The following is a 27,305-nucleotide window of genomic DNA, read 5'->3' on the forward strand; positions in this document are numbered from 1 at the left end:
ATTTTTTCGAACAGTGTATATATGTGTATGTGCAAAGTTTTAGTGTAAGCCAATGAACCATTGCATTTCTTTTCAAAATGTTGTATCAGGACTGCCCAAATGTGCCTAATTTGTTTATTAATAACTTTTCATGTTCAAAACTGTGCACTCTCCTCAAACAATAGCATGGTATTCTTTCTCTGTAATAGCTATTGTAAATTGGACAGTGCAGTTAGATTAACAAGAATTTAAGCTTTCTGCCAATATAAGATATGTCTATGTCCTGGGAAACGTTCTTGTTACTTACAACCATATGTTAATCGCATTAGGCTACATTAGCTCAAACGTCCCGCAAGGGGACCCACCAATTCTGAAACAATGTTAATGAAATCAATAATTTGCTAGTAACATATGACATTCATAGTCTGACTCTCTCTGAAGCTCACTTAGATAATACCTTTGATGAGACAGTGGTAGCAAAACAAGTTTATAACATTTACAGAAAATACATAAATGCCAGTGGTGGAGGTGTTGCTGTTTATATTCAGAACCACATTCTTGTAAAGATTAGAGAGGATCTCATGTTAAATACTGTGGAGGTAATATGGCTACAGGTTCATCTGCCTCACCTAAAGCACATTCTTAGAGGAAGCTGCTATAGACCACCAAGTGCTAACAGTATCTGGATAACACGGGTGAAATGCTTGATAATGTATGAGAGGTATATTTTCTGGGTGATTTACATATTGACTGGCTCTCATCAAGCTGCCCACTCAACAAAAATCTTCAAACTGTAACCAGTGCCTGCAACCTGGTTCAGGTTATCAGTCAACCTACCAGGGTAGTTACATACAGCACATGAATGAAATTATCAACATGTATTGATCACATCTTTACTAATGCTGCAGAAATGTGCTTGAAAGCAGTATCTAGATCCATCTGATGTAGTGATCACAATATAGTAGCCATAACTAGGAAAACCAAAGTTCCAAAGGCTGGGCCTAATATAGTGAAGGAGAGTTCATACAATAAGTTTTGTAGTGATTCCTATGTTGTTGATGTAAAGAATATGTGTTGGTACATCTAAATTCTCCCCCCCTCGAGGGCTGCTAAGTAGGACTACATCTGAGTGTAATTGTAGCCCAGGGGCATAAAATCTTATGTTTTAGGGTTTCCCTTTGTCTCTTAAAAATAGACACTCATTCTTTGTGATCGGCCGACATTGTGGTGACAGAAATACAGTGGACGATGCAGAGTCCTCATCACTTCTTTTACCATGATATTTTTAAAGGGAGGTACTGTGGGATCAACCAACTTGCATGTGGGTAGTTTCTGCCTTGCATAGATATGACAGCTCAATGTCAACAATGCTCTTATTGGGGGAGAACTATGGAGAACGTGTTGGAGTGCATAGCCTTTTATCACAAGTGACTGTTTCCAGTCTGTACAAAACTGCTCCTTAACTAACATTGGCATCTCTTTGATAGAGAGAGCGATAGAGAGAGACAGTCGTTTTGATGTATTCGCCAAACTCAGCCTCGCCTTGTCCTGACCCAGCAGCAACCTACTGAGTGTATTCATGTGCATCTCCAGGCAGTGTACTCTGACCGGTTAAGGCTACGGCCCTTTTCACTTTGACGAATTGAGAAACTCACAAGGTATCGAAAAACCCCCAGAGAATAGTCTTATTACTGTAACGTAAAGCTGTGAATTTCTCAGGTCTCGAACACTACCTCCGGAGGTAGTGCATGACATTCGCCTGAAATTTCCCCCCCTCCAAGCGGGGCAGTGTAAACAGAATTGTCTCGTTGAGTCCAACACACCTACAGTAAAAATAATAGCAGAACAATGTTTTTGAAACAGCTGAAATCTATAGAAATGTTCCTTATATTTGATACTTGTTATATTGAGTTTTAACCTGGAAGGGGAGTGTAAGGGGGGCATGACATGCAGGATGGGTCTCACATGACTTGAGGCTTGGTGGCCTCTGCTGAGAGTAGCTGGCAGGTTGGGGCTGAGGGTAGCTAGCAGGCTAGAGGTAGCTGGTAACTTGGTAGGGCTGGGCCGATTTCTGAGCAGGGGCTTGGTAGGGTTGGACCGGTGAATGGTAGGACTGGGCTGGGGACTGGTAAGGCTGAGCCAAGAACTAGTAGGGCTGAGCCAGGGACTGGGCTGGAGGCTAGTATGGCTGAGCCAGAGGCTGGTAGGGCTGAGCTGGGGCCTGATAAGGCTGAACTGGTAGGTGATATGGGCCTGGCAACGCTGGACTGGAAGCTGAGCCGGGGCCTGGTAGTGCTGAGCTGGGGATTGGTTGGGCTGAGCCGGATACTGGTAGGCTGGGCCAGATACTGAGTGGGGGCCTGGTAGGGCTTGGCCTGTTGGTGGGATGGAGCCTGATGACGGTAACTGCCAGCCTGCAGAGCGTAGGGGGCCTGTGGGTAGGGTTAGCCGCTCTGGAAGGGGCTGGATTGACCGCTTTGTTGGCCTTGGTTGGGCCCTGCATGGCTTTGGTTGAGGCCTGGATGGCCTGGGTTAGGGCCTGGATAGCCTGCATTGAGGCCTGGATGGCCTGAGTTCGGGTTGAGGCATGGATGGCCTGGGTTAGGGCCTGGATAGCCTGCATTGAGGCCTGGATGGCCTGAGTTCGGGTTGAGGCATGGATTGAGGCCTGTGTGGCCTGGGTTGAGGCCTGGATGGCCGCTTAGTTGGCCTGGGTCATAGTATGTGAGCGAAGCTGGAGCGGAGCAAGGAGTGTAGCGTGCCCAATTTGACTGGAGCATGGAGCGAGTTTCCCAAAAGCTGGAGTGTCTTCAATTTTGCTCCAGTAGTGCTCAATTTGCGAGTTCAGGGCATGCCAGGCCAGCATGCATTTGTAGTATACTTGTGTGCTGTTGTAGCCCCTTGCTTTAGCTATTGTCATGTGGTATGCTACTGTAAATATTTTCATAAAGAAACTGATAAAACACACAGGTGAAAAACCAAGGTGACTTACAAAGATGGGGATGACCAAGAGCAAGAGAGGGAGTGCGGTGATGTAGTGTCCACAACTAAAGAATCATTGTGGAATCTGAAAAGACACATATCCCGAAAGCATGATGGTTTACTTACTACATGCACATGCTTACAGAAAGGAACTAGGTGGGTAGCTAGCTAAGTGTGTCATTGTAGGAAAGTATTTCTAACAAAAATCAGGTCTCTTAAAGGTTTTGTTCATTTTCGTTCTATTATATATACAATAGGCCATCATTGATTTTGGCCCAATAGGCCTGGCATATTACCTCTTTCAGGGATATTTCCATTTCGATAGGTTAATTTTACCTAAAATACTTCAAGCCTACCTACAGAAGAAAAAAATGCATCCCTGCCCAACCTGTCAAGAGTGAACCGAATGGTATTTAGCATTCCCAGTGGCTCTGCAAGTGCTGAGAGGGTATTCTCCACTGCTGGCCTGCTCTCCAGGCACCATCGAGAGAGAGAGCATGAAGAGCATGAAGCCAGAGACTCTGGCCAAACTCATGTTTATTAAAATAAATTCAAAGGCACTGTAGATGGAGCCTAATGAGGCAATTTGTATTTAATTCTAAGTAACTTACATCCTATATGTGCAATTTATAGACTATAATGATTTAATGTCAGCCTAGTGTGTCACGCTCACAAAAGCTTCACAATTTATTTCTTTGTGAGTATAGCCTTGCAATAATTGAAATAATATAGCCTAAATAATTTAATAATTAGGCTCCCTGTCTGGCTCCTGACCTACAGTATTGAGTGTTTATTTGATGTTTAATATGACATGTAGCCTATTTGAAATAATGAGCACTTCTTACAGTCACATCTTCCTGTTGTTTATTTAAATCATTTTCATTCAAATCATATGGTTTGGTTTCAATGCTTCAAAACCAAATGGTATATCCAGGTAGTCACAAAAATAGATGGGTGTTGGTTAAATGATTTTAATGAACAGAGATCATTTGGAGCTAAGTTTTTTTTTTGTTGAGCGAGGAGCGTTTTTTAGCAGAGCAGTTAGAAACTCTGCTCACATACTCTGGCCTGGGTGCCGCTTGGTTAGCCTGGATGGCCGTTTTGGAAGGCCGGGGTGGTTTCTTGGTAGGCCGTATGGTAGTCCGTTTGAGAAGCCTGTTGGCCAGCTACCCTTCCCCCATTGCATTACCATCCGAGGTTTCGACACAATGAAAAATAACTCAAGAAACTGTTAAGGGATGGGTGGGAGGCAACACAATGGGTGTGTCTGTAAGAACACATGGTGAGAGAAGGGTAGCCTTTGACCAATTTATTTATCTATAGCCAGAGGACTCCTGATATCTCACATTTTTGACTTGAACTGTCATTATCTAGTGCTGTCCTTTTGTTAGCTACGGTCATCTACTTTAAGTGCTCTGTCTTCCCAGTAGTCTGCCTGGTGTGTGAACTGCTGAGTGATCATAACTTGCAGTTGATTGTTAACACATCAACCAGGAGTAAGGGGCAGGGCAATTTGTGACTGATGTTGTTTTCGTAATCAGTGGCTGAATTGCAGGGGGAGTGGTTTCTCCTCTCCTAGGCAATTAATACCGGGAGGTGTGCTCTTCCCCTCTGCTAGGCAATTAGTGTTAGTACTTCAGTCTCCTCTGTTTTCTCAGTCTAACGTATATGCAGTAAGTCATGAAGCAGGTCCACAAGGTGAGTTAAATAATAAACATGAAGAAAATACAAAACAGGAGAAATGTACTGAATGTAACCAAAACCAATACTGCCTGATGACTGAGGCCACAGAGGGCTATATGAAGGGAGAGTAATCAGGGTGGTGATGAAGTCCAGGTGTGCGTAATGATGGGGAGCAGGTGTGTGCAATAATGGTTGCCAGATGTGCGCAATGTGGGTTGACAGGACCGGTGGTCAGTAGATCAGCGACGACGAGCGCCAGAGGGTGGGAGCAGGAGTAAGCATGACACTCAGCGCCAGCCGTGTAAGTTGTGGTAGTGTCAGCGGTGGTTTCATCTGCGAAACAAAGACGGTTCTACCTAGTTGTTCTGCAGAGTTATTCGAGGAAGGAAAGAGAAGGCTCCACACCACTCACTTGAGTGTCTTACCTAGTTATTTTCAGATTATCTAATTTTGCTCTTTTGTAGCTTTGTCATGTATGTGTTTTCTATACCTGTTCACTCCTCTCCCCGTAGACTTTACAGACTCTCCCCACCCCTTGGCTGCAACCCTTCTAATTTAGTGAACCCTGCATGCATAACCCATGTGGAATTCCTGGTCTCCGGCAGTGTTTGGAACTGCCGATCTGCGGTCAAGAATGCAGAGTTCATCTAAGTTTATCATGCCCTTCAGTGCCTAGACTTTTTGGCCCTGACAGAGATATGGATCACCCCAGAGAGCACTGCTACTCTCTCTTCATCTGACTCTGTATTCTCATTGTCTGAGAGCATCTGGTCATCATGGCGGTGGGCTACTCATTTCTACTCATTTCATTTCTCCTAAGTGGAGATTTTCTCTTTTCTCCCTCACTCACCTGTCCATCTCCTCACTTGAATTATATGCTGTCACTGTCACTTATCCACACATGCTTAACATTGTCAACTGTCGCCCACCAGGTGCACTTACATCCCCAATGAGCTTGACACCTTGATAAGTTCATTTCCTGATGATTTGTACTGGTTGACTTCAACCTCCCGTTGGGATTTTGGCCGACCACCTCAAGCTCAACCTTCCTCCACGGGAAGGCCTGCTCGCGCCAAGACCTCTCCATCACAGTTGACAACTGCACGGTGTCCCCCCCTCCCAGAGAGCAAAGAACCTTGGTGTGACCCTGGACAACACCCTGTCATTCTCTGCATCAAAACAGTGATTCACTCCTGCAGGTTCATGCTCTACAGCAGTCGTACAGTACAACCCTAGATCACACAAAGTGGTGCAGGTCCTAATCCAGGCACTGGTCATCTCCCGTCTGGACTACATCAACTCGCTGTTGGCCGGGCTCCCCGTTTGTGCCATCAAACCCCTGCAACCTATCCAGAACATGTTCAACCTTCTCAAGTTCACCCATCTCCCCGCACACTCCACTAGCTTTCAGTCGAAGCTCACATCCACTAGTTGAAGCTTGCATCCAAGAGGACCTGCACCTGCCTACCTTCAATCCATGCTCAAATCCTACACCCAGACCCGAGTATGTGTCTCTGGTCTCTTGGTCCTCCCACCCTTACGGGAGGGCAGCTCTCGCTCAGTCCAATCAAGGCCCTTCTCTGTCTTGGCACACCAATGGCGGATCCAGTTTCCCCTTAATCTAGGACAGCAGAGTCCCTGCCCATCTTCCAAAAATATATGCAACTCTACCTTTTCAAAGAGTAAGTCGCTCTGCATAAGAGCATCCGCTAAATTATAAAAAATAAAAATAAAACAGGTTTGTCCCTGGTCTTAATGACTTCATTACAGAAGCCTTAATTCTTGTTTGAACAACTTACTTAGTCGCTCAAGCGAGATACTATCTCATTGGAACCCCTTAGTATCTCATTTGAACCACTTAGTAAAAAGAAAGCTCTAATTTGTTATGCTGCTTGTTAGACCATGTAATGGTTGCTGCAGCCATTAATTCACTGATTCCATTTCTTTGATTATTAATTGACAATTCTTTGATAGCCTAAAGCAGGACTGCTTTTGAATGCCAGAACACTATTCTTTTAACTAGGCAAGTCAGTTAAGAACAAATTCTTATTTACAATGTCAGCCAAGGAACAGTGGGTTAGCTGCCTTGTTCAGGGGTAGAATTATGCATTTTTACCTTGTCAGCTAAGGGATTTGATCTGTCAACTTTTTGGTTACTTGCCCAACACTCTAACCACTAGCCTACCTGCCACAACTCTTTTTGTAGTTGAATCTGGTAGGCTAATAAAAGCATGTTGTTCGCAGCATAAACAATCAGTTGTGATCGACATAACATACACATTATTTGTTTTATTCATATGTCCTCTCTGGACTTCCGTACAACCTAAATAATTTGATAAGGCAAAGCAAAAAATATTGATTTGAAAGCATCCTTGATAAAGAGCGCTTGAGAGGGAACTGTGCGTAATGGATGAATTGCATTAATCCTGGCATTGCAGGGATCAACATGCTGTAGCAGTTTTATAGCCTGATGCAGTAATAATAATAAACTATTATTCCCTTACTATTCTGCGCAGACTGGTTAGCCCATTTCAAACACTTCAACACTGACACTACTGTAAAATGAGCCACATTAGCTCACCAGTCAATAGGCTGAATAGTGAGGTGAATTCCCACAGTCAAATTCCTGCAGTAAGAGCTACGATGCTAATATTTGTGTACGCTCTTCAGTTGTGTTCTGTGGGTGTCACTGAGTGGGCTGATAGATGGGATCTTGGGTCCATAAGATGGGGTAAGACTGTATATTGCAATATGAATGTTCAATACACATTGTAGGTTGACTAGTGAGCTAATGTGGCTAATTTCACAGTTGTGTCAAAATCCTGCAATAAGAGCTACAATGCTATTATTTGTGTACACTCTTCACAGATGTGTTCTGAGTGTCACCCCATTTCATAGACCCAAGATCCATAGGTAAGCCTGTACATTGCAATATAAAATGTCGAATATGCACGAAAAGAGCTACAACACTATGTATCTAAACTCTTCACAGGTGTGTTCTCTGGGTATCGCTGAGTAGCCTGCTACCCAATATCATGGGCCCATATGTAAGGATGTACATTGCAATATGAATGTTCAATATGCACAATAGGCTGAATAATGAGGTGATTTAACACAAAGTCCTGCAATTAGAGCTACGACTCTAATATTTGTGTAAACACTTCACAGTTGTGTTCTGTGGTTATGACTGAATAGTCTGATACCCATTTCCTTGGTCCACAATCCATAGGTAAGGCTGTACAGTGAAATATAAGTATGCCTCCAATGCAATTATGCAGTCTAATACATCCACAGTGCGATTTCAACTTTGTCCTTTTTGTCAAATTAACTAATTATTGTATTTTGTTTATGAACAACATTCATAAATGTGTCATGATTCCACTATTTGCATACGTTTCAATGAGGGACCTTTTATTTTGGAGGTGAACCACAAAGATTAAATTTGCTAGATATTCATCTGATTGATAAAGTTGATAAATGCCATTAACTAGCCAGCTATCTTGAAACTGCTGGGAGAAAGATAACTTACTCCCACCAAAAATGTCACCTTAGCTAGCTAGTTAAGTGGACTCTAGCTCGGTTTCTAGAAAAGGGAAAAACTAGCGAGGCAATTCGTACTAGCTAGTAACTGGGTATCTGAACAGTTTGTCAAAACTACTTTGTTCCTCTGCCTGTTTATTGATGTATTTGTGACAATGTTGGCAAGAAAAATGGCACTCCTCATTTTAATATAGGCTGTGTTTTCATATAATTTGGCTGATTGGGGGGCTTGTGCACATTTACATGAGTGTTTCATTAGCTAGTTAGCTAAATTACTGACTAAGCAAATTCTTATTAATGTTTTTTGTTGCGTTTAAGGCCAGCATGCAGACAGGCCAGGGCCCATATTCTCAGTCTGAGCAGGAGTACTGATTTTAGGATCAGTTTTGCCCTCACACAGAGTACAATTACATTGACAAGGGGGAGATTATCTTATATCACTATCCAGAGACGCTGGTTTGAAGCAATGAGTGACATAATTGAAGGGCAGCGGTGCATTTTGAACCCACAACCCAATTCCTCCCCATTTTTCAACTGGTCGTTCAGTACAGCAACGTTTTCGTTCTATTAAGTTTTTATGCACTGAACACAGCTGTGAACAACTGAACTATTTGATCAGTTCAGTGATTGCCTAAAAACATGAATTGCCTGTGACACTCAAGGACCAGGGTTGCCTACCCCTGCCCTAGAGTTATGTGAATTTCCATATCACTGACTAACAGGGTTGAATTGTTCAGCAACATGTGCAGTAAATGCTACCATGGCTTTGGTTATTAAATGTACATAATGCATTTATTGTCATCTCCCGATCAGGCCACTGCATGCTGTGACATAGGCCTGGTTGGTGACGCATCTTCAAGCTGCCTGACTGAAGACTGTGGCCTTCAGTGGTACTGGAAGCAAGGACCTTACCTGGGAGTACAACAAGTCTGTCTGTCTCGCAGCCATTTTGTCAACATGTATTGTATGTAACCAAATTCATACAAACTACTACGGACGCAATCACAGACTTAAATTCATTTTGTCTGCTTGTCCCATTCTTCAGTCTTGTCTGGGATATATATTTTAGTTGACACACCTGTGTGATGTATCTGATATACATTTACTTTGGACCTTTAGAATCATAAGCGCCATGTGTTCACTTTGTGTTTAAGTTACCACAGAAGTTAGAGAAGACCAACGTGGCAAAGATGCTATGGAAAAGTTGTTTTGTAATCTAACAAAATTAAATTTGTTTATAAAAAACTTTATTGCATTGTGGCCTTTGAAAGCAGCATCCTTCCACAGGGAACTGTCTGCAGATAGCAGACAAAAGTGTAGCAGTTTTTTTATATGCTCCTCTAAAATTCCATAGCCCAGTAGACTCACCTGGGGATGGACACGTTAGTTTTGATAAAAGTCTGGGAGACTTTTACAGGGAGGCGAGAGCATACGTTTTGGCGTGAGTATACTAAATCCAATCCAACCAGGATTGGCACTGGATAATATTCTATATTGTCACCCAGGCAGACTGCCATAGTGAAGTAGGTTTTCTAGTGTATGAAGTATACTTTTGAGCGGAGCTTACTTCTCTGTGCTCTGGAGAGATCGCAGGTAGTTGGACAGAAGGCTCTACAGCACCTGGAAAGAGACTGATAGAGGTAGTTTGTGCTAGAAAGGGAGAGCCCTCACCCCTGAACTCCCACTGGCCCAGGGCCTCCTCCCCAGTATCATGCAATGCAAAGGAAAACAATATGACTGTGCTCCATGTTCCTGCTGGTAGCAAGCCTCAACCTGGATGCAGAGAAATGTCCTACCTTGTGTGGTTGCATCCATCTCCACCAGGCTCCAGGAAATCAAATGACAAACCTGCAAAGATTAACAAAATAAAATGGTACCTGTATTTAGGATTCATGTATCAGTTTGCCTACTTCACATTCATGTCTGTAAATTACAACAATATCTGATTTAAAAGTACGATTGTCACGGTTGACGTCGGTGAAGGAGGACCAAAACGTATGCTCATCTTGAATATTATTTATTTTCAAAAAATGAATACAAAAGGAACAAAAACACGAGAAAAAACGAACGCACGCTACACTGAAAGTCCTGTTATCACCCACCTAACCAGGACCAAGCAGCAGAGGAAGGAGCGGAGGAAATTCGAAGTGGACAAACGAGAGAGATGGACTTGGGAGGAGATCTTGGAGGGAGAAGGCTCCTACACTTGGGAGGAGATCCAAGCAGGAAAAGATCGCCTTCCTTGGAAACAGGTGGTACGCGAGAGAGAGGAAAGGAGTAAGGCTGGTATGGACCGGGAACGTTTCCGAGGGACAAGACTGGCGTTGAAGCACGAGAGGCACCCCCAATAATTTTTTTTGGGGGGGCACACGGGTAGTTTGGCTAGGCCTAGTAAGAGCCGGAGGCCAGCTACCCGTGGTTATATGGAGGAGCGTATGAGGTGGGGAGCGCCATGTTTCGCTGAGGAGCGCACTCTCACCCATACGCACGCACAGTCCGGTGCGAGTTATTCCAGCCCCTCGCAGGTGCCGTGCTAGAGCGGGCATCCAGCCTGGTAGGAGGATGCCTGCGCAGCGCATCTGGTTGCCGGTACGCCTCCGTGGACCAGGCTACCCAACTCCCGCTCTACGCACGGCTACCATCAGGCCCCTGCACAGCCCAGTCTGCCCTGTACGAGCACCCCGCTCGTACAGGGCTACTAGTTCCATCCAGCCAAGGCGGGTTGTGCAGGAGGTAAGATCTAGACCGGCTGTGCGCCTCCATAGCCCTGGGTTTCCAGCTCCTGTCTCTCGTGCGGACCCGGAAGTGCGTCAACCCAGTCCGACTCGTCCTGTTCCCGCTCCCCGCACTAGCCTGCAAGTGCGTAAACCCAGCCTCGCCAGTCAATAGTCGTCGGAGCTGCCCGCCAGTCAACAGTCGTCGGAGCTGCCCGCCAGTCAACAGCCGTCGGAGCTGCCCGCCAGTCAACAGTCGTCGGAGCTGCCCGCCAGTCAACAGTCGTCGGAGCTGCCCGCCAGTCTACAGTCGCCGGAGTGGCCAGACTGCGCTGAACTGCCGGAGTGGCCAGACTGCGCTGAACTGCCGGAGTGGCCAGACTGGCCAGACTGCCCTGAACTGCCGGAGTGGCCAGACTGCCCTGAACTGCCGGAGTGGCCAGACTGCCCTGAACTGCCGGAGTGGCCAGACTGCCCTGAACTGCCGGAGTGGCCAGACTGCCCTGAACTGCCGGAGTGGCCAGACTGCCCTGAACTGCCCCGAGTGGCCAGACTGCCCTGAACTGCCCCGAGTGGCCAGACTGCCCTGAACTGCCCCGAGTGGCCAGACTGCCCAGACTGTCCCGAGTGGCCAGACTGCCCAGACTGTCCCGAGTGGCCAGACTGCCCAGACTGTCCCGAGTGGCCAGACTGCCCAGACTGTCCCGAGTGGCCAGACTGCCCAGACTGTCCCGAGTGGCCAGACTGCCCAGACTGTCCCGAGTGGCCAGACTGCCCAGACTGTCCCGAGTGGCCAGACTGCCCAGACTGTCCCGAGTGGCCAGACTGGCCAGACTGTCCCGAGTGGCCAGACTGCCCAGACTGTCCCGAGTGGCCAAACTACCCAGACTGTCCCGAGTGGCCAGACTGCCCAGACTGTCCCGAGTGGCCAGACTGCCCAGACTGTCCCGAGTGGCCAGACTGCCCAGACTGTCCCGAGTGGCCAGACTGCCCAGACTGTCCCGAGTGGCCAGACTGTCCCGAGTTGCCAGACTGCCCCGAGCTGCCAGACTGGCCAGACTGCCCCGAACTGCCAGAGTGGCCCGACTGCCGGGAAAGGCCAGAACCGGAGCCACCTCCTGATATAGGTGGGTTGGGGAGGGGGGGGTGTAGCACAGTGCCGTCGTTGACGGCAGCCACCCTCCCTTCCCTCCCTTTAGTAGAGGGGAATTTTTGTTTTGTTGTTTGGGGTTGTTGTTTTTGTTTTGTTTTTTGTTTTAAAGGTGCTTCCGGGGTTAGCACCTTTAAAGGGGGGTACTGTCACGTCCTGGCCAGTATAAGGGTTAATTAGTATTGTAGTTTGGTCAGGACGTGGCAGAGGGTATTTGTTTTATGTGGTTCAGGGTGGTGTGTTTGGTTAAAGGGTGTTTGATTTAGTATTTCCGGGTTTTTGGTTGATGGTCTATGTTTATGTATTTCTATGTGTAGTCTGGTGAGTGTGTTCTATGTTTGGTTAATTGGGGTTGGGACTCTCAGTTGAAGGCAGGTGTTGTCTATCTGCCTTTGATTGAGAGTCCCATATATTAGGGTGTGTTTGTGTTTGTTAGGTGTGGGTGATTGTTCCGTGTTTAGTGTGTGTAAACATAACAGGACTGTCAGTGTAGCGTGCGTTCGTTTTTTTGTTATTTTGTATGTTCATTTTGGGAATTGATTAAAAGTTCAAAATGAACCATCTCAACTCCGCTGCATATTGGTCCTCATTTTCTGATGATGATTTCGCTATATCGTCGAGCGACGAGGAAATCCCTGACAACGATGGCATTTTGTGATAACAGCTATGAGAAATTGCTTAGCATAGATGTGCATTTATAGCTAGGTAAGATATTATTTATATTATGTTACCTCATCTCACTTCAAATGCTAAGGCAAACAGCAAATTTTGATACAAGTACAGACTCAGAGCTAGAAAATGGTATATCATACACTACAGTTGAGGAACAATTGGAAAGTAATTCTGCTTTGAAAGTTGATAAACGTGTAACCTCACTTTTGAGAGGCCAATGAATGTTTTGGTACCTACTGGAGAGCTCTTTTTTTTTCTACACCCATTCAGCATCATTCACACCCTTTTAAGCTTTAGCCCCACCCATCTCTTCAAGGATTCACATGTGAGGGTATGTACTAAACAACCAAAGATTTCAAGACTAAAGGCTGATTTATACTACGGTTGTGTTCATAAATTTAATCTTGAGTGTCAGAGTGTGCTCTGGGTGTTCGTAAACTCAGAGCATTTTCAGATTGTCTGTTCTGAAATTCTGAGCGTTTCGCTCTCAGACTGCACACTGGATGCTCTGGCCGAAAAGTAGGGTTGATCTGAGCGTTCTGACCTAACAAAATCAGTCAAGCACCCAATCTAACTGGCTAATGTTGGCTAGCTTGCTGGCTACTTCTAGACACAAATGAGAGAACAGCTCACTCTGACCATTTTACTTGCCCTAGAAGAGCTGGTAAGGCTGTTTTTATGTTATCCGGAGTGTTGGATAACATTTCACTTTTTTTGCCAATGTTTAGACACCGGCCATATTCAATAGGTGTAGAGTGTTTGTAAATTTGTCAGTTATTCTGGGCTCTGGCACACTAAAGACGAGAGTGCTCTGAAATCAGAGTAGATAGCCAGAGTGAATTTACCAGCTACGTCTATCAACAGTTGTCACAGTGACATTTTATTGAAATGGTTACTTGCATAGTGGAGTAATTTGTTCTGACATGTAGCTAGCTAGCTAGCTAAACAATGAACCATAATCCCAACTCATGACGTTACTATCCAGCATGAATCTGCAGGTAGCTAACCAACTAGGTTTAATATTAGCTAGCAAACATTAGGCTACAACTAGCAATGCAAATAGCTCTGAGATACAAATAATATTACTACACAGATCATGCACATCATTTTAGCTAGCTAGCCAGCCAGCTAATGTTAGCTAGCTAACAGTACACTTTAACTTGAAATGAAAATGACTTTCTAATCAAATTAGAAACGTGTAATATCTGAAAATGTAGCTAGCTAGACTTTTTTTTAGGGGTGGACTCTCTTACCCGTATACATGGATGGATGCTTCTCCCGCTCTGTCACAGATGCCATGGTTGCCCTTAGTTTGAAAATGTAATCCAGAGCCTTCTGTGTTCTCTTTTTGACTCTGTCTACATATTTGCGATCAAACGGCAGAATTGTCTCCATCTCCTTAGCTATTATACTCTAATTGATTTCAAAACTCGGTCCTCCAGAAATTGGAGAGAAACACTTATGAATTTCTACTATGTGATATCTTTAAAAAAAAAACTTTGTTAGAAAGGATTACCTAGACATACTGACCAGCTCATGTTATAGACAGAAATGTGCAACATGGCAGATCAATCTGAACTCCTCTCTGAGCATGTCCAGCCCACTCATTATCTCAGCCAATCATGGCTAGCGGGAGGTTGCTGTTTTTTTCCATGGCTAAATAAACTAGGCTCATAGTTGAATAATTTTATTTACAGATGGCATAAAAGTTTGTTATTAAGGCACATGAAAGTTCACATGTTCCTGAAGGCATTTCTGCCCAAAAACGCATTTTAATTAAAAAACAGTTTACGTTCAAATGGCGCTCCTGTGAAGAGGTGACGCACGACATACACCTACTTTCCTGAAACGAGACACAAATGGCAACCGTATTAATTAACTATCCACTCTATTGCTTAAGAAGTTGATCTAGCTAACGTGGGGCGAAGGTTCACCTTCCAACCGAACAACGACCCTAAGCACACAGCCAAGACCACGCAGGATTGGCTTCGGGACAAGACTCTGAATGTCCATGAGTGGCCCAGCCAATCGAACCTAATTGAACATCTCTGGAGGGACCTGAAAATAGCTGTGCAGCAACGCCACCCATCCACCCTGACAGAGCTTGAGAGGATCTGCAGATAATGGGAGAAACTCGCAGTGTCATACCCAAGAAGACTTGATGCTGTAATCGCTGCCAAAGGTGCTTCAACAAGGTACTGAGTAAATGGTCTGAATAGTTATGTAAATGTAATCCGTTTTTTTATATTGAATAAATTAGCATACATTTCTAAAATCCTGCTTTTGCTTTCTCATTATGGTGTATTGTGTGTAGATTGGGGGGGATAATTTAATCCATTTTAGAATAAGGCTGTAACGTAACAAAATATTGAAAAAGTCAAGGGGTCTGAATACTTTCCAAAGCCACTGTATATATAAATATGCTACTGTGGATGGGCTAGGCTAAATAATTACAACCATATGAGCCTAATAAAAAGTAATAAAGAAAAGAAAACAATTATAGGTAGAGAATGCCTAGAGCTTTTTGCTGAGCAGTACCAGAGCGAAATTGGAGCGGGAGAAAAGGCCGACACCATTTTTTAAATCTGCTCGAATGACGTTCTGCTCCTCGCTCCACACTCAGCCATTTACATGCTCTGGCATTCAAAAGCAGCCCTGCTTTAGGCTAACTGTCAATGAGTAACCATATCAACGGATGGAATCAGCGAAGAAATGGCTACAGCAACCATTGCACAGTCTGACAAGCTGCATAACAAATTAGGCCTAATTAGACAAAATAATTAAATTGTTCAAATGAGATGCTAAGTCGTTTAAACGAGAATTCCAAGCGTTTACCTTTTTTTTGCCTGCGTTCAGTGTAGAGGTCTTCGCGGTTTCAACAGAGCTGAAATTCTGAGCTCCAACCCGGAACCCAAGTGGATCCTAAATTTTGCCACGGGTCTCATGTAGCAATTAAAATTGATTTACCTACTGGACCTGTCCTCTGTTAATTTAGTGTTTGTGTGATGAGAACTGCACAAGCTTGTCATCTGTGTCAGCCAATTGCAACTCAAAATGTATAGCTTATTCCAGCTGAAAATGGTTGTGGCTGCTCACCTCATGTTCTGTCTCATTCACATTTCTTGAAGAGACCACTGTTAGGCTGTACTTAGCATGTGTGAAGTAGGAAACCACATCTCTGAAAGTGCCCATGATGGGTATGATAGGCTAGTGCACCAGTGCCTTTTAATGGTGTCAAATGCCTTCTAATGCTGTTAAAATGTGACAGCACATGCTCAGTAGGTCTACAGGTGTAGGATCTTAATTTGAGCCAGTTGGCTGCAGCAGGAAAATAATCCTGCAGCAAAAGGAAATGTGGATTATAATTCATGGACATTTCAAAATGGAAATTAAACTTCAGAAGCCTTTTTAAACCTCAAAATACACTACAAGTTTTACATTTTCTGTATTGCAGAAAGTTCTCCTGCAACAGGAGATCAAATTACATACATTTTGGAGGTTGGGAGATAACGATGTCTGCTTTTGTTTTTATATCCCCACTGCAATTGGCCTTGTGACCTGTAAAAGAAATGGACTTCGACTCCAATGCAGTTGTTGGTTATCAAGAGCTTGTCAGCAGGCACGCTTAGAGGGGGATCATCTGACAGCGATCTGGGGGGCCTATTCACAATCTATTATTGTGCTGGGGAAAGTGAGAGATTGAGATTAGAGTTCTGTCACATCCTCCCTCACAAGCACTCGGGTGAAACTGAGAGATATACAGTAGTTCTTAGTCCACGGGACAGTGAGGAGGAAAGTGCTGGTGTCAATTTTGGAGAAACAGAACTCCCTGCTGTGTTGGGATGAGCCAGGGGCAGCTGGGGTTAATAAAGAAATGTTGAAGGACGTTTGAAGCCAAAGGTGACAGATTCAATTATGTTTCCTGAAAAGCCCTCGACCCATTATTTTCAGTCTTTTGCCTTTTTTTCAAAATGTTTTCCAAACTGTTACAGTATGTGACCTGGGTTTGACCTCCAGACCCTCCAGGCTTTTGTGTGTGGTACGACATAATATCTTAAAGTCCATGAACTGATTTCAGAATCAATTTTTGTTTTGTACTTATGTTCAATGTATTTTAGTGGTTTAAAACTACTAAAACACAGATGTACATTTACATTTTAGTAATTTAGCAGACGCTCTTATCCAGAGCGACATACAGTTAGTACATTCATCTGAAGATAGCTAGATGGAACAAGCACATATCACAGTAAGTGATTTTTTCCCCTCAATAAAGTAGCTATCAGCAAATTCAGAGCTTGTAAGGGGGAGGGGAAGTCTAGTGTGGGTGTTAGTTCACAAAATATATATTTATTTGGGGGGAAAGGGGGGTACGAGGTGGGTGCTGTGGGGGTTTCAGATGTTTTCGGAATATGGAATGGGACTCTGCTGTCCTCGCTTCCTAGGGGGAAGCTGTTTCCGCCATTGGGATGCCAGGACAGAGAAGAGCTTGGAAAGGGCTGAACGGGACCAAGAGAACGAGAAGACCAAGAGACCAGCGATGGCAGAACGGAGGGCTCGGGTTGGGGTGTAGGGTTTGAGCATAGCCTGAAGGTAGGTAGGGGTAATTCCTTTTGCTGCTCCGTAGGCGATATCATGGTCTTGTAGTGGATGTGAGCTTCGACTGGAAGCCAGTGGAGTGTGCGGAGGAGCAGGGTGACATGGAAGAACTTGAGGAGGTTAAACACCAGGTGGGCTGTAGCATTCTGGATAAGTTGCAGGGGTTTGATGGCACAAGCGGGGAGCCTAGCCATCAGCGAGTTGCAGTAGTCTAGACGGGACATGACAAGTGCCTGGATTAGGACCTCTGTGGCATCCTGTGTGAGGTACAATAGATACTAGCCGCCATGTTCTATTCTAATGTTATTTTTAAGTAACACTGCATACTCCATAACCCCTGAGGGGGTACTGACTGACTGGTCCATTGTGACAAAGCTCTTAAAAGAAAAAGGGAGAATGGACTCCACCTACATGTGTATTTATCCAACTGTTTTTACCAAACAAATGTTGAGTCACTGCTTTGATGTTTGCAGAGAATGACAGGGTGTTGTCCAGGGTCATGCCAAGGTTCTTTGCACTCTGGGAGGGAGACACCATGGAGTTGTCAATCATGATGGAAAAGTCTTTGAGCAGGCAGGCCTTCCCCTGGAGGAAGAGCAGCTCTGTCTTGTCGAGGTTGAGCTTAAGGTTGTGGGTGGACATCCAACCTGAAATATCTGCCAGGCACGCAGAGACGCGTGTCGCCACCTGGGTGTCAGAAGGGGTAAAGAGAAAAGTAGTGTCATCCGCATAGCAATAATAGGAGAGGCCTTGTGACGATATAACGGAGCCGAGTGACTTGATGAATAGAGAGAAGAGGGCCTAGAACTGAGCCCTGGGGGACATCAGTAGTGAGAGTATGTGGTACAAACACAGATCCTCTCCACGTCACCTGGTAGCAGCGGCCTGCCAGATAGGATGCAATCCAAGAGTGTGCAGAGCCTGAGACACCCAGCCCTGAGAGGGTGGAGAGGAAGATCTGATGGTTCACAGTGTCAAAGGCAGCGAATAGATCTAGGAGGATGAGAACAGAGGAGAGAGTGGCAGCTTTGAGTGTAGAGAGCCTCTGTGACATTGAGAAGAGCGGTCTTGGTTGAGTGACCCGTCTTGAAGCCTGACTGGTTATGGTCAAGAAGATCATTCTGAGAGACATAGCGAGAGAGTTGGTCAGAGACCGCATGTTTTTGAAAGAAAAAATAGAATGGATACTGGCCTGTAGTTGAGGAGGAGTCGAGTGTTTGGTTTCTTGAGGAGGGGCGTGATGAATGGGAGAAGGCCTCCAGAGATGATCTTGAGAAGGGATGAGGGGATGGGGTCGAGCGGGCAAGTTGTCGGGCAGCCGGACCTCACTAGTCGCAGGATTTAATCTGGAGAGAGAGGGAAGAAAGAAGTCAAGGCGTAGGGTAGTTATGTGTGAGTGGGACAAGTGGACTCAATAGGCTGAGTGAATGAGGATTGGATGTCGTAAAAACCTTTTTAAAGTGGTTGACAAAGTTGCCCGCAGAGAGGGAGGGGCTGGAAGATATATAGAGAAAACTTAGTCAGATGAAGAGAGGGCAGCTGGAGTAGCAGTGGTCTCTAAGGTGATCCGTCAGGGCTCAAAAGTCAAGGGACTTGAAGGGCAGCATAGGCTGAGATGAACTTAGCATTCTTGACCATAGATCGGCAATTCCAAATGCTGTCAGAGACCAGGAATTCCACATGTGATGTGCGCTCAGAGTACACTAAATTAGAAGGGCTGCAGCCAAGGTGTGGGGAGCGTTTGTAAAACCTACAGGGAGAGGGTCAATCAAGTATAGAAAACACACACAATTGCCAAAGCTACAAAAGAGCAAAATTAGATCATCTGAAAATAACTAGGTAAGATACTCAAGTGAGAGAGTGGTGTGGAGCCTTCCTCTCTTTCCTTCAAATAACTCAACACAACAACTCGGCAGAACTGTCTTTGTTTTGGCGACGGTCTTAGTTTTGCGATGAGACTGCCGCTGACACAACCGCCACTTGCAGCTGATGCTGAGAAAGAAGGGAGACTGAAGTACTAATACTAATTGCCTTGCAAAGGTGAAGAGCACACCTCACGGAACTAATTGCTGATTGCATAGTAAAGGAGAAAACACTCCCCCTCCAATACAGTCACTGATAAAGTTATTGTCAAATTTAAGATGATGAAATTGGCCCGGAGGACATATGAGAAAGTCCAATGCAAAACTCTCTAGAGGGGATACATGCTATGTTGTTTAGGTTGCTATATTTAAATTCTGCCCAGTCCTTTCAGTGTTCTGGCATGCTATACTTGTAGTCATTTGTAGAGTTGTGTAGATTATTCAGTAAAGCTACTGTAGTCACATGAAGTCCATGCATTCAAGGGTTCTTACAGTATGATTGTACACCAAGTGATGGCACAAGTATTACAAATACCTTCAGACAAGGTATTATAATAGTTAAGTAGATGTTGACACACACGTTGACATACAAAAATTGTGTTATGTCTTTACATCCTCTGCTATATTGTGGATGGAGAGTTACCTGTTTACAGAACACAGAGAGTGTTCTTTTATGGAAGCATCTCCAATATAGTCCAGGTAATCGGGGACAGTGCATTCGGAAAGTATTCAGAACCCTTGACTTTTTCCACATTTTGTTACCTTACAGCCTTTATCTAAAATGGATTATATAAAAAATTGTCATCAATCTACACACAATGCCCCATAATGACAAAGCAAAAACAGTTAAAAAAAAAAATTTGCAAGAAAAATACAAAATAAATTATATAACCTATTTGCATAAATATTCAGACCCTTCACTCAGTACTTTGTTGAAGCACCATTGGCAGTGATAACAGCCTTGATTCTTCTTGGGTATGACGCTATAAGCTTGGCACATGTTTTTGTGGAGTTTCTCCCATTCTCCTTTGCAGATCCTCTTAAGCTCTGTCAGGTTGGATGGAGAGTGTCGCTGCACAGCTATTTTCAGGTCTCTCCAGAGATGTTAGATTGGGTTCAAGTCCAGGCTCTGGCTGGGCCACTCAAGGTCATTCAGAGTCTTGTCCCGAAGCCACTCATGCTTTGTCTTGGCTGTACACTTAGGGTCGTTGTCCTGTTGGAAGGGGAACCTCTATTTCTAATAAACGGTCTTCGCTTTGTCATTATGGGGTATTGTGTGTAGATTGAAGAAGGATAAATATATTTAATCAATTTTAGAATAAGGCTGTAACGTAACAAAATGTGGAAAAAGTCAACAGGTCTGAATACTTTCTGAATGCACTATATACCCCGGGGCAGGCCCCTTACTTTTTAATATTTTCACTAATGACCTGCCACTGGCCAAAGCCTGTATGTCCATGTGTGCTGCAGTGGTGGAAAAAGTACCCAACTGTCATACTTGAGTAAAAGTAAAGATACTTTAATGGAAAATGACTCAAGTAAAAATGAAAGCCACTCAGTAAAATACTTCTTACATAAAAGTGTAAATGTATTTGTTTTTAAATATACTTAAGTATCAAAAGCAAAAGTAAAAGTATAAATCATTTAAAAATCCTTATATTAAGCAAACCAGACGGCACGATCAAGTCAATTTACGGATACCGAAGGGCACACGCCAACACTTAGACATAATTTACAAATGAAGCATTTGTGTTTAGTGAGTCCTCCAAATCAGAGGCAGTAGGGATGGCCAGGGATGTTCTCTTGATAAGTGAGTGAATTGGACCATTTTCCTGTCCTGCTAATCATTCAAAATAGAACAAGTACTTTTGGGTGTCAGGGAAAATGTATGGAGTAAAAAGTGCATTATTTTCTTTAGAAATGCAGTGAAGTAAATGTTTAAGTAAACAAAAAATATAAATAGTAAAGTGAAGTGCAGATACCACAAAAACTACATAAGTAGTACTTTCAAGTATTTGTACTTTACACCACTGATGTTTTACTTAATTTATTTAACTAGGCAAGTCAGTTAAAAATGTTAAATCCTCAGATACCCTAAAATGTAATCAAACTATAATATTTCTTACGGAAAGAAGTATGTTCGATAGGAACCGATTTTAGCAGGTGCGTTCTGTCTTCATCACGCGTGCATACACACATTTCCAAGACTGTGTCCCTGTACTAAAACTGATATTTCTTATTCGTTTTGGAAGTTATAAGCCTGAAACCTTGAACATAGACTGCTGACACCCTGTGGAAGCCATAGGAATTGCATCCTGGGAGCTAGAATTCAGTATGCCCCTATACTTTCCATTGTAAGAGCATGGGCTCTCAACAACAACAAAAGATTCCGGTTGGTTTTTCTTTGGATTTTCTCCTACCATATCTATTGTGTTATATTCTCCTACATTATCTTAATATTTCTAAAAACTTCAAAGTGTTTTATTTCCAATGGTACCAATTATATGCATATCCTGACTTCAGGGCCTGAGCAACAGACAGTTTACTTTGGGCACGTCATTCAGGCGGAATTTGAGAAAAAAGGGGCCTAGCCCTAATTAAGAACAATTTCTTATTTACAATGACGGCCTAGGAACAGTAGGTTAGCTGCCTTGTTCAGGGGCAGAACGACAGATTTTTACCTTGTCAGCTCGGGGATTCAATCTAGCAATGATAGCTAACATGGGGAGAGGTCTGTCCGTAATAAAGTGCTGCTCTGCTTTTTTGGATTTCAAGAAGACAAGTCCTACAGGCTCTAGTTTTATCGCACCTGGACATATGGTCAAGTGGCAAATGACATAGGCAAATTATAATTGGCCCAGAACAAAGCTGCACAGCTGGCTCTTAAATGTACACAGAGAGCTAACATCAATAACATGCATGTCAATGTCTCCTGGATCAAAGTAGAAGAGAGATTGACTGCATCACTATTTGTCTTTGTGAGAGGTATTGATATGTGGAAAGCATCGAGCTGTCTGTTCAAATGACTAGCACACAGCTCAGATATCCACGCATACCCCACGAGACCCCTCTCTTCACAGTCCCCAAGTCCAGAACAAACTCTGGGAAACACACAGTATTCCACATCAAGTAACTAAAGTAAACAGTAAAATCGGATAAAAAAAAACAACAGAAAACAACACCTTATGGACCAACACGAACTGTGAAGAGGCACACACAGGCGCACACACACGCTAACATGCTGACCAGACAGCCCACATTGCACCGCAAGAATTTGCAAAGGTAATGTTATTCGATAACTTGGTTCTATTTTGTATGCTTGACGCCTGCCTCTCCCATCTACTCATTGGTTTTTATGAGCATGTACCCAAGTGGGTGATTGAAAGATGAATGAGGTCCACACTCCTGTCCAGTTGGTGGCGGTGATGCACCTTAAATTTGGTTACCAACCGCCGTATAAAATCCACAGAAGAAGAAGAAAGATGACCAAGGGAAGATTTATCAAAGAAAACAAACTAAAAACTAAGTAGGTTTCCCCTTCAGATCTGTGGATTAATTGTCGGAGTAGAGAACACACATTTTTGTATGAGTCAACATGTGTCAAAATTCTATAAAGATCCAGCTAAAAAAAGGACCATAAGCATTTCAGGTGAAATATCAACCCAATGTTTTTTTTCCTAGGACAAATTAGCTAGCAACAGCAAGCTAGTTAAATGTCCATGAATGTTTTGACCTGTCCCGAAATTAATATAGTTAGTTCACAGTTGGTTTTGGTATTTTAACTTACGTGTCATGAATGCGTCTGGTGGGGATAGACAAAATCAACATGCACGCGATGTCGCATTTAACATGGACACTGGTCATTATTTAACACACGTGCTCTACACACATGTACATTTTAATTCTGTAATATTGTTGTATTGTGGTATTATACATTTTGTATTGCAGAAATGTAATGTAATCGCCTTAATCTTGTTTGGACCCCAGGAAGAGTAGCTGTTGACTTGGCAGCTAATGGGGATCCTTAATAAATACAAACCCAAATCAAACGAACGGCTGTAGCACAAAGCAATCCCAATCAATCTACCACCTGAACATCCCGAAAAGACTTGGACACCTTAAATTCATGTTTAATGGTACCCTAACTTCAACCCGGTTACCTGTGGCACCTTGTGTTGTGTCAATGCTTTTGAAGTTCATGTTAAATTCATCAATTAAATGCACAACTAGATACAGATAAACACTGTACAGATGCACGTTCTACATAGGATTATTTCCACAACACTTTTGAGAATTTATCCTTACCTTAAATTCTTCAAGTTAAAAGCTGTTGGAGGATGCCGCCTGTCGTTGGTGTCAATGCGCTCTCTGATTTCACGTAGGTCTGTAATCCTCTCAGCTTGCTTACCCTGCCTGGCAACATGACTTACCGCCATCTGACACTGGGAGCCTAGACGTGCTAAAACAACACATCCATACACTCAAACAAAACACCATTACAATATGTACTCATATTCAGATGGCTAATAACACTATGAAAGAGTGCAATATTTATTTATCTATGAATGAGAAATCAACTGGCACTCTGTAAGGGACTACAGAATCTATTATCTACACTCCCCTTCATATGTATTTGGATACTGCTGCTAAAATGTTGAATTTGGCACTTTACTCCAGCATTTTGGATTTGACATCAAATGTTTCATATGAGGTGACAGTACAGAATGTCACATTTATTTGATGGTATTTTGGTCGTGTTTCGGACTATGTTTTGTCGAATTGAAAGTGAATAATGAATAATGTATAGTATCATTTTGGAGACACTTTATTTGTAAGTCAGATGTTTGTGAACACCTCTGCATCAATGTGGATGCTACCATGATTATGGATAATCATTCATTAATTGTGAATGATGATGAGCGAGAAAGTTAGAGGGACAAAGATCACACTCCCCCAAAAACGCTAATCTCCTACATTATTGTTAATAGTAAGAGGATAGCATGTTGTTGTAACCTCTAACTTTCTCAATCATCATTATTCATGATTCATTCATGATTTTTGTTAGTAATGGCAATATCAGGATTGATTTAGAAGTGTTCAGAAACATCTTAACTACTCACTTAGAAAGGAAATTACTCCAGTCATCATTCACCATTCAGTTTGTTTTGGGCAAAACATGACCCAAAACACAACCAAAAAAAACTGTAAATGCATCCAACGAGTTGGTAGAGTCACAAGCTTGATGTATGTAGTCATTGAGTGTTAACAATATGAGACCAAATACTAAACATCTGATGACTTTGGTACACTATAAGTAAATATTTTCCAAATACTTATGACAAGTTTAAATGGGGGGGATTAGCTCGTTAAAGTGCTTATATTTCTCATATGTCTGAACACCCTCAAATAAAAGGTGGCATTCTGTACAGTCACCTATTATCCCAAATAATTGGGTATAGAGAAGCACGGGAGTGGCAACATCATGTTGTGGGGGTGCTTTGCTGCAGGAGGGACTGGTGCACCTCACAAAATAGATGGCATCATGAGGTAGGGAAATTATGTGAATATATTGAAGCAACATCTCAAGACATCAGTCAGGAAGTTAACCTCTTACATCTAGATGTGCCGCTAGCGGAACGCCTCGCCAATATCCAATGATAGAGCGTGGCGTGAATTACAAACTCCTCAAAAATCCAAAAACGTAAATTTTTCAAACATATGACTATTTTACACCATTTTAAAGACAAGACTCTCCTTTATCTAACCACACTGTCCGATGTCAAAAAGGCTTTACAATGAAAGCAAAACATTAGATTATGTCAGGAGAGTACCCAGCCAGAAATAATCACACACCCATTTTTCAAGCTAGCATATAATGTCACAAAAACCAAAACCACAGCTAAATGCAGCACTAACCTTTGATGATCTTCATCAGATGACACTCCTAGGACATTATGTTATACAATACATGCATGTTTTGTTCAATCAAGTTCATATTTATATCAAAAACCAGCTTTTACATTAGCATGTGACGTTCAGAACTAGCATACCCACCGAAAACTTCCGGTGAATTTACTAAATTACTCACGATAAACGTTCACAAAAAACATAACAATTATTTTAAGAATTATAGATACAGAACTCCTTTATGCAATCGCGGTGTCCGATTTTAAAATAGCTTTTCGGTGAAAGCACATTTTGCAATATTCTGAGTAGATAGCCCGGCCATCATGGCTAGCTATTTTGACACCCACCAACACAGATGTAATTAGAAAACTGCTTAAACAAATGCAAATGCAGCTAATTTGCTGCACTTGCTGCACTTTTTGACTTGACTGTAAATTAGCTGTAGTTGGCTAGCTAGCAAGTAAGGGATAGGAACGTTGCCAGACAGTATGGCAATGGAACATTTGAAACGAACAACTGGGTCGCATACATAGATACAGAACAAAAAGACTGAACAACTGGGTCGTGTCTCTAGCAACTGAACCGAACCAATCCGATAGAATGAACAACCAGCCGGCTTGAGTAGCAACCCTAGATTTTTGTAGGGACTATATCTTGTGGAAGGATGAAATAGTATGAATAAATTCATCAAAATAACGTTTTTATTGAAAATGTCAATCATTATTTGAATATGTTGGTAACCTGCTGTATCAAAGTGATAATGCCCTCGAAGCCGGTGTTTGGTGGATATATTGGCACGGTTTGCTGGCTCTCGACTTCATCTTGGGCCTAAGAACACCCGTGCCAATATATTCTCCAAATACCAGCTTCTCGGGTATTGTCATGTAGTGAATTATCTAACACGAGTTAGGCTCCTATTTCATTTTGTTAGATCTTAGCGTGTACTGTAAATGTTTGACACACATGTTGAGCTTGTCTTCGGCATGGAATAATAACTTGTCTGTTGTGTGTGTGTAACCTGAAATAAGTATTTGACGTAGCACTAGTACTCTGTAGTATCTTGGCAGGGCTTTCAGACTGAACATAGATAAAGGGGAAACAGGAATAGTATACATTATATCCTCTATTTCAGCCTTCCAGGTCACTTTCATATCTCGGGGTGCTTTGTGGCCATTGGCGGAGTATCCCACCTATCCTCACACTCTGCTGGGTTTTAGCCTGGAAAGGCCTCTGTCACTGGTTATTCCTCACTACAGATTACCAAGTCATAATCGGTAGGCCTTTCTAAGAAGCGCCAGCAAGGTTAAAGGTTCTTCTCGGTTGCCAGGCTAGCTTCCCAGCTCCAGAGAATTACCATGCCAGCTGCACAGCACAACACGGCCCCAGACACACGGCCACCTCCAACACGCAGTCCAAGTCATAAAAAAATCTAACAACTAGTCCTGTCCAGGCTGACCTGTCCAGCTGGCCTGGCCAGAGCCCCAGGTCCAACACCTTCACATATAAAACAGGTCTGGAAGCACAGGGACAGAGTCAACAGACTCTTCCATTTCGAGGAGTTAGCTGAACTGGGCCAGCAAGGATAGGATCAGATCAGGACTGTCAGTTCGAGTTTTAGGTTGAGGAGATGTGATCAAAGTTGTGGGTTTATGCCGGGATTTTCCTCTTCCTAATACAACCCCATGTCTCCAAATTAATTAATCTGCAGCCATCTCCATGATTAATGCTGAACAGACAGGCCTTTCCAATCACAAATTCAGAAAGGTCACTTAACCCCTGTCTATGCCACTTCCTCCATACCTCCATAGAACTACATGTATGTTTCACATTTGATTGTCACCAGCTCCTGAGTTTCTTCTCCCACACAAATCACTGCAAGATTATCCCTTAAACACAATGTTGGGATTGAGAACCAGATTGCATCGCGTCAGAACTCAAATCGATTACCCGTATGATGCAGCTACAGTACACAGAAGGCAGTGAAATGAGTACAGCTTATGACTGTTTGCAAACTGTAATAAACTGCTGCTTGGAGGCAGCTCTATCTTAGCCCCATGGCAAAGCTTCATTTCACATCAGCTTGGGAAGGATAGCAACCCTGTTCCTGGAACGAGCTCCTCACTTGTCCTCTCCCCTGGGCTGTCTCATTCAGATGCGCTCCTGCCGCCTGTAATATGTGTCATCTGGCAGTCATGTTTACTGGAGCTGCAGTGGGATCAA

The 27,305-nt window shown here is 43.4% G+C and overlaps 1 protein-coding gene and 1 long non-coding RNA gene across 2 annotated transcripts; one reads left to right on the plus strand and one right to left on the minus strand.

Annotated features, from left to right (window-relative positions):
* Positions 1 to 2,158: 2,158 nt before the first annotated feature.
* LOC115199570 (arabinogalactan protein 1-like) lies at positions 2,159 to 2,602 on the minus strand. Its single transcript, XM_029761908.1, has one exon. The coding sequence runs from the start codon at positions 2,600 to 2,602 to the stop codon at positions 2,159 to 2,161; it is 444 nt and encodes a 147-aa protein (XP_029617768.1).
* A 2,217-nt stretch (positions 2,603 to 4,819) lies between these two features.
* Positions 4,820 to 9,441, plus strand: LOC115199610 (uncharacterized). Its single transcript, XR_003879387.1, has 2 exons — positions 4,820 to 4,945; positions 8,998 to 9,441. It is a non-coding gene; the product is annotated as an uncharacterized LOC115199610 (long non-coding RNA).
* Positions 9,442 to 27,305: the final 17,864 nt, after the last annotated feature.

Source organism: Salmo trutta, chromosome 9, assembly GCF_901001165.1.
Source record: "Salmo trutta chromosome 9, fSalTru1.1, whole genome shotgun sequence".
In the NCBI taxonomy this organism is placed as follows: domain Eukaryota; kingdom Metazoa; phylum Chordata; class Actinopteri; order Salmoniformes; family Salmonidae; genus Salmo; species Salmo trutta.

What these genes read in the sequence shown, in the direction of transcription:
- LOC115199570 (XM_029761908.1), bottom strand. Translation starts at nt 2,602, where the DNA reads ATGCAGGCTATCCAGGCCCTAACCCAGGCCATCCATGCCTCAACCCGA.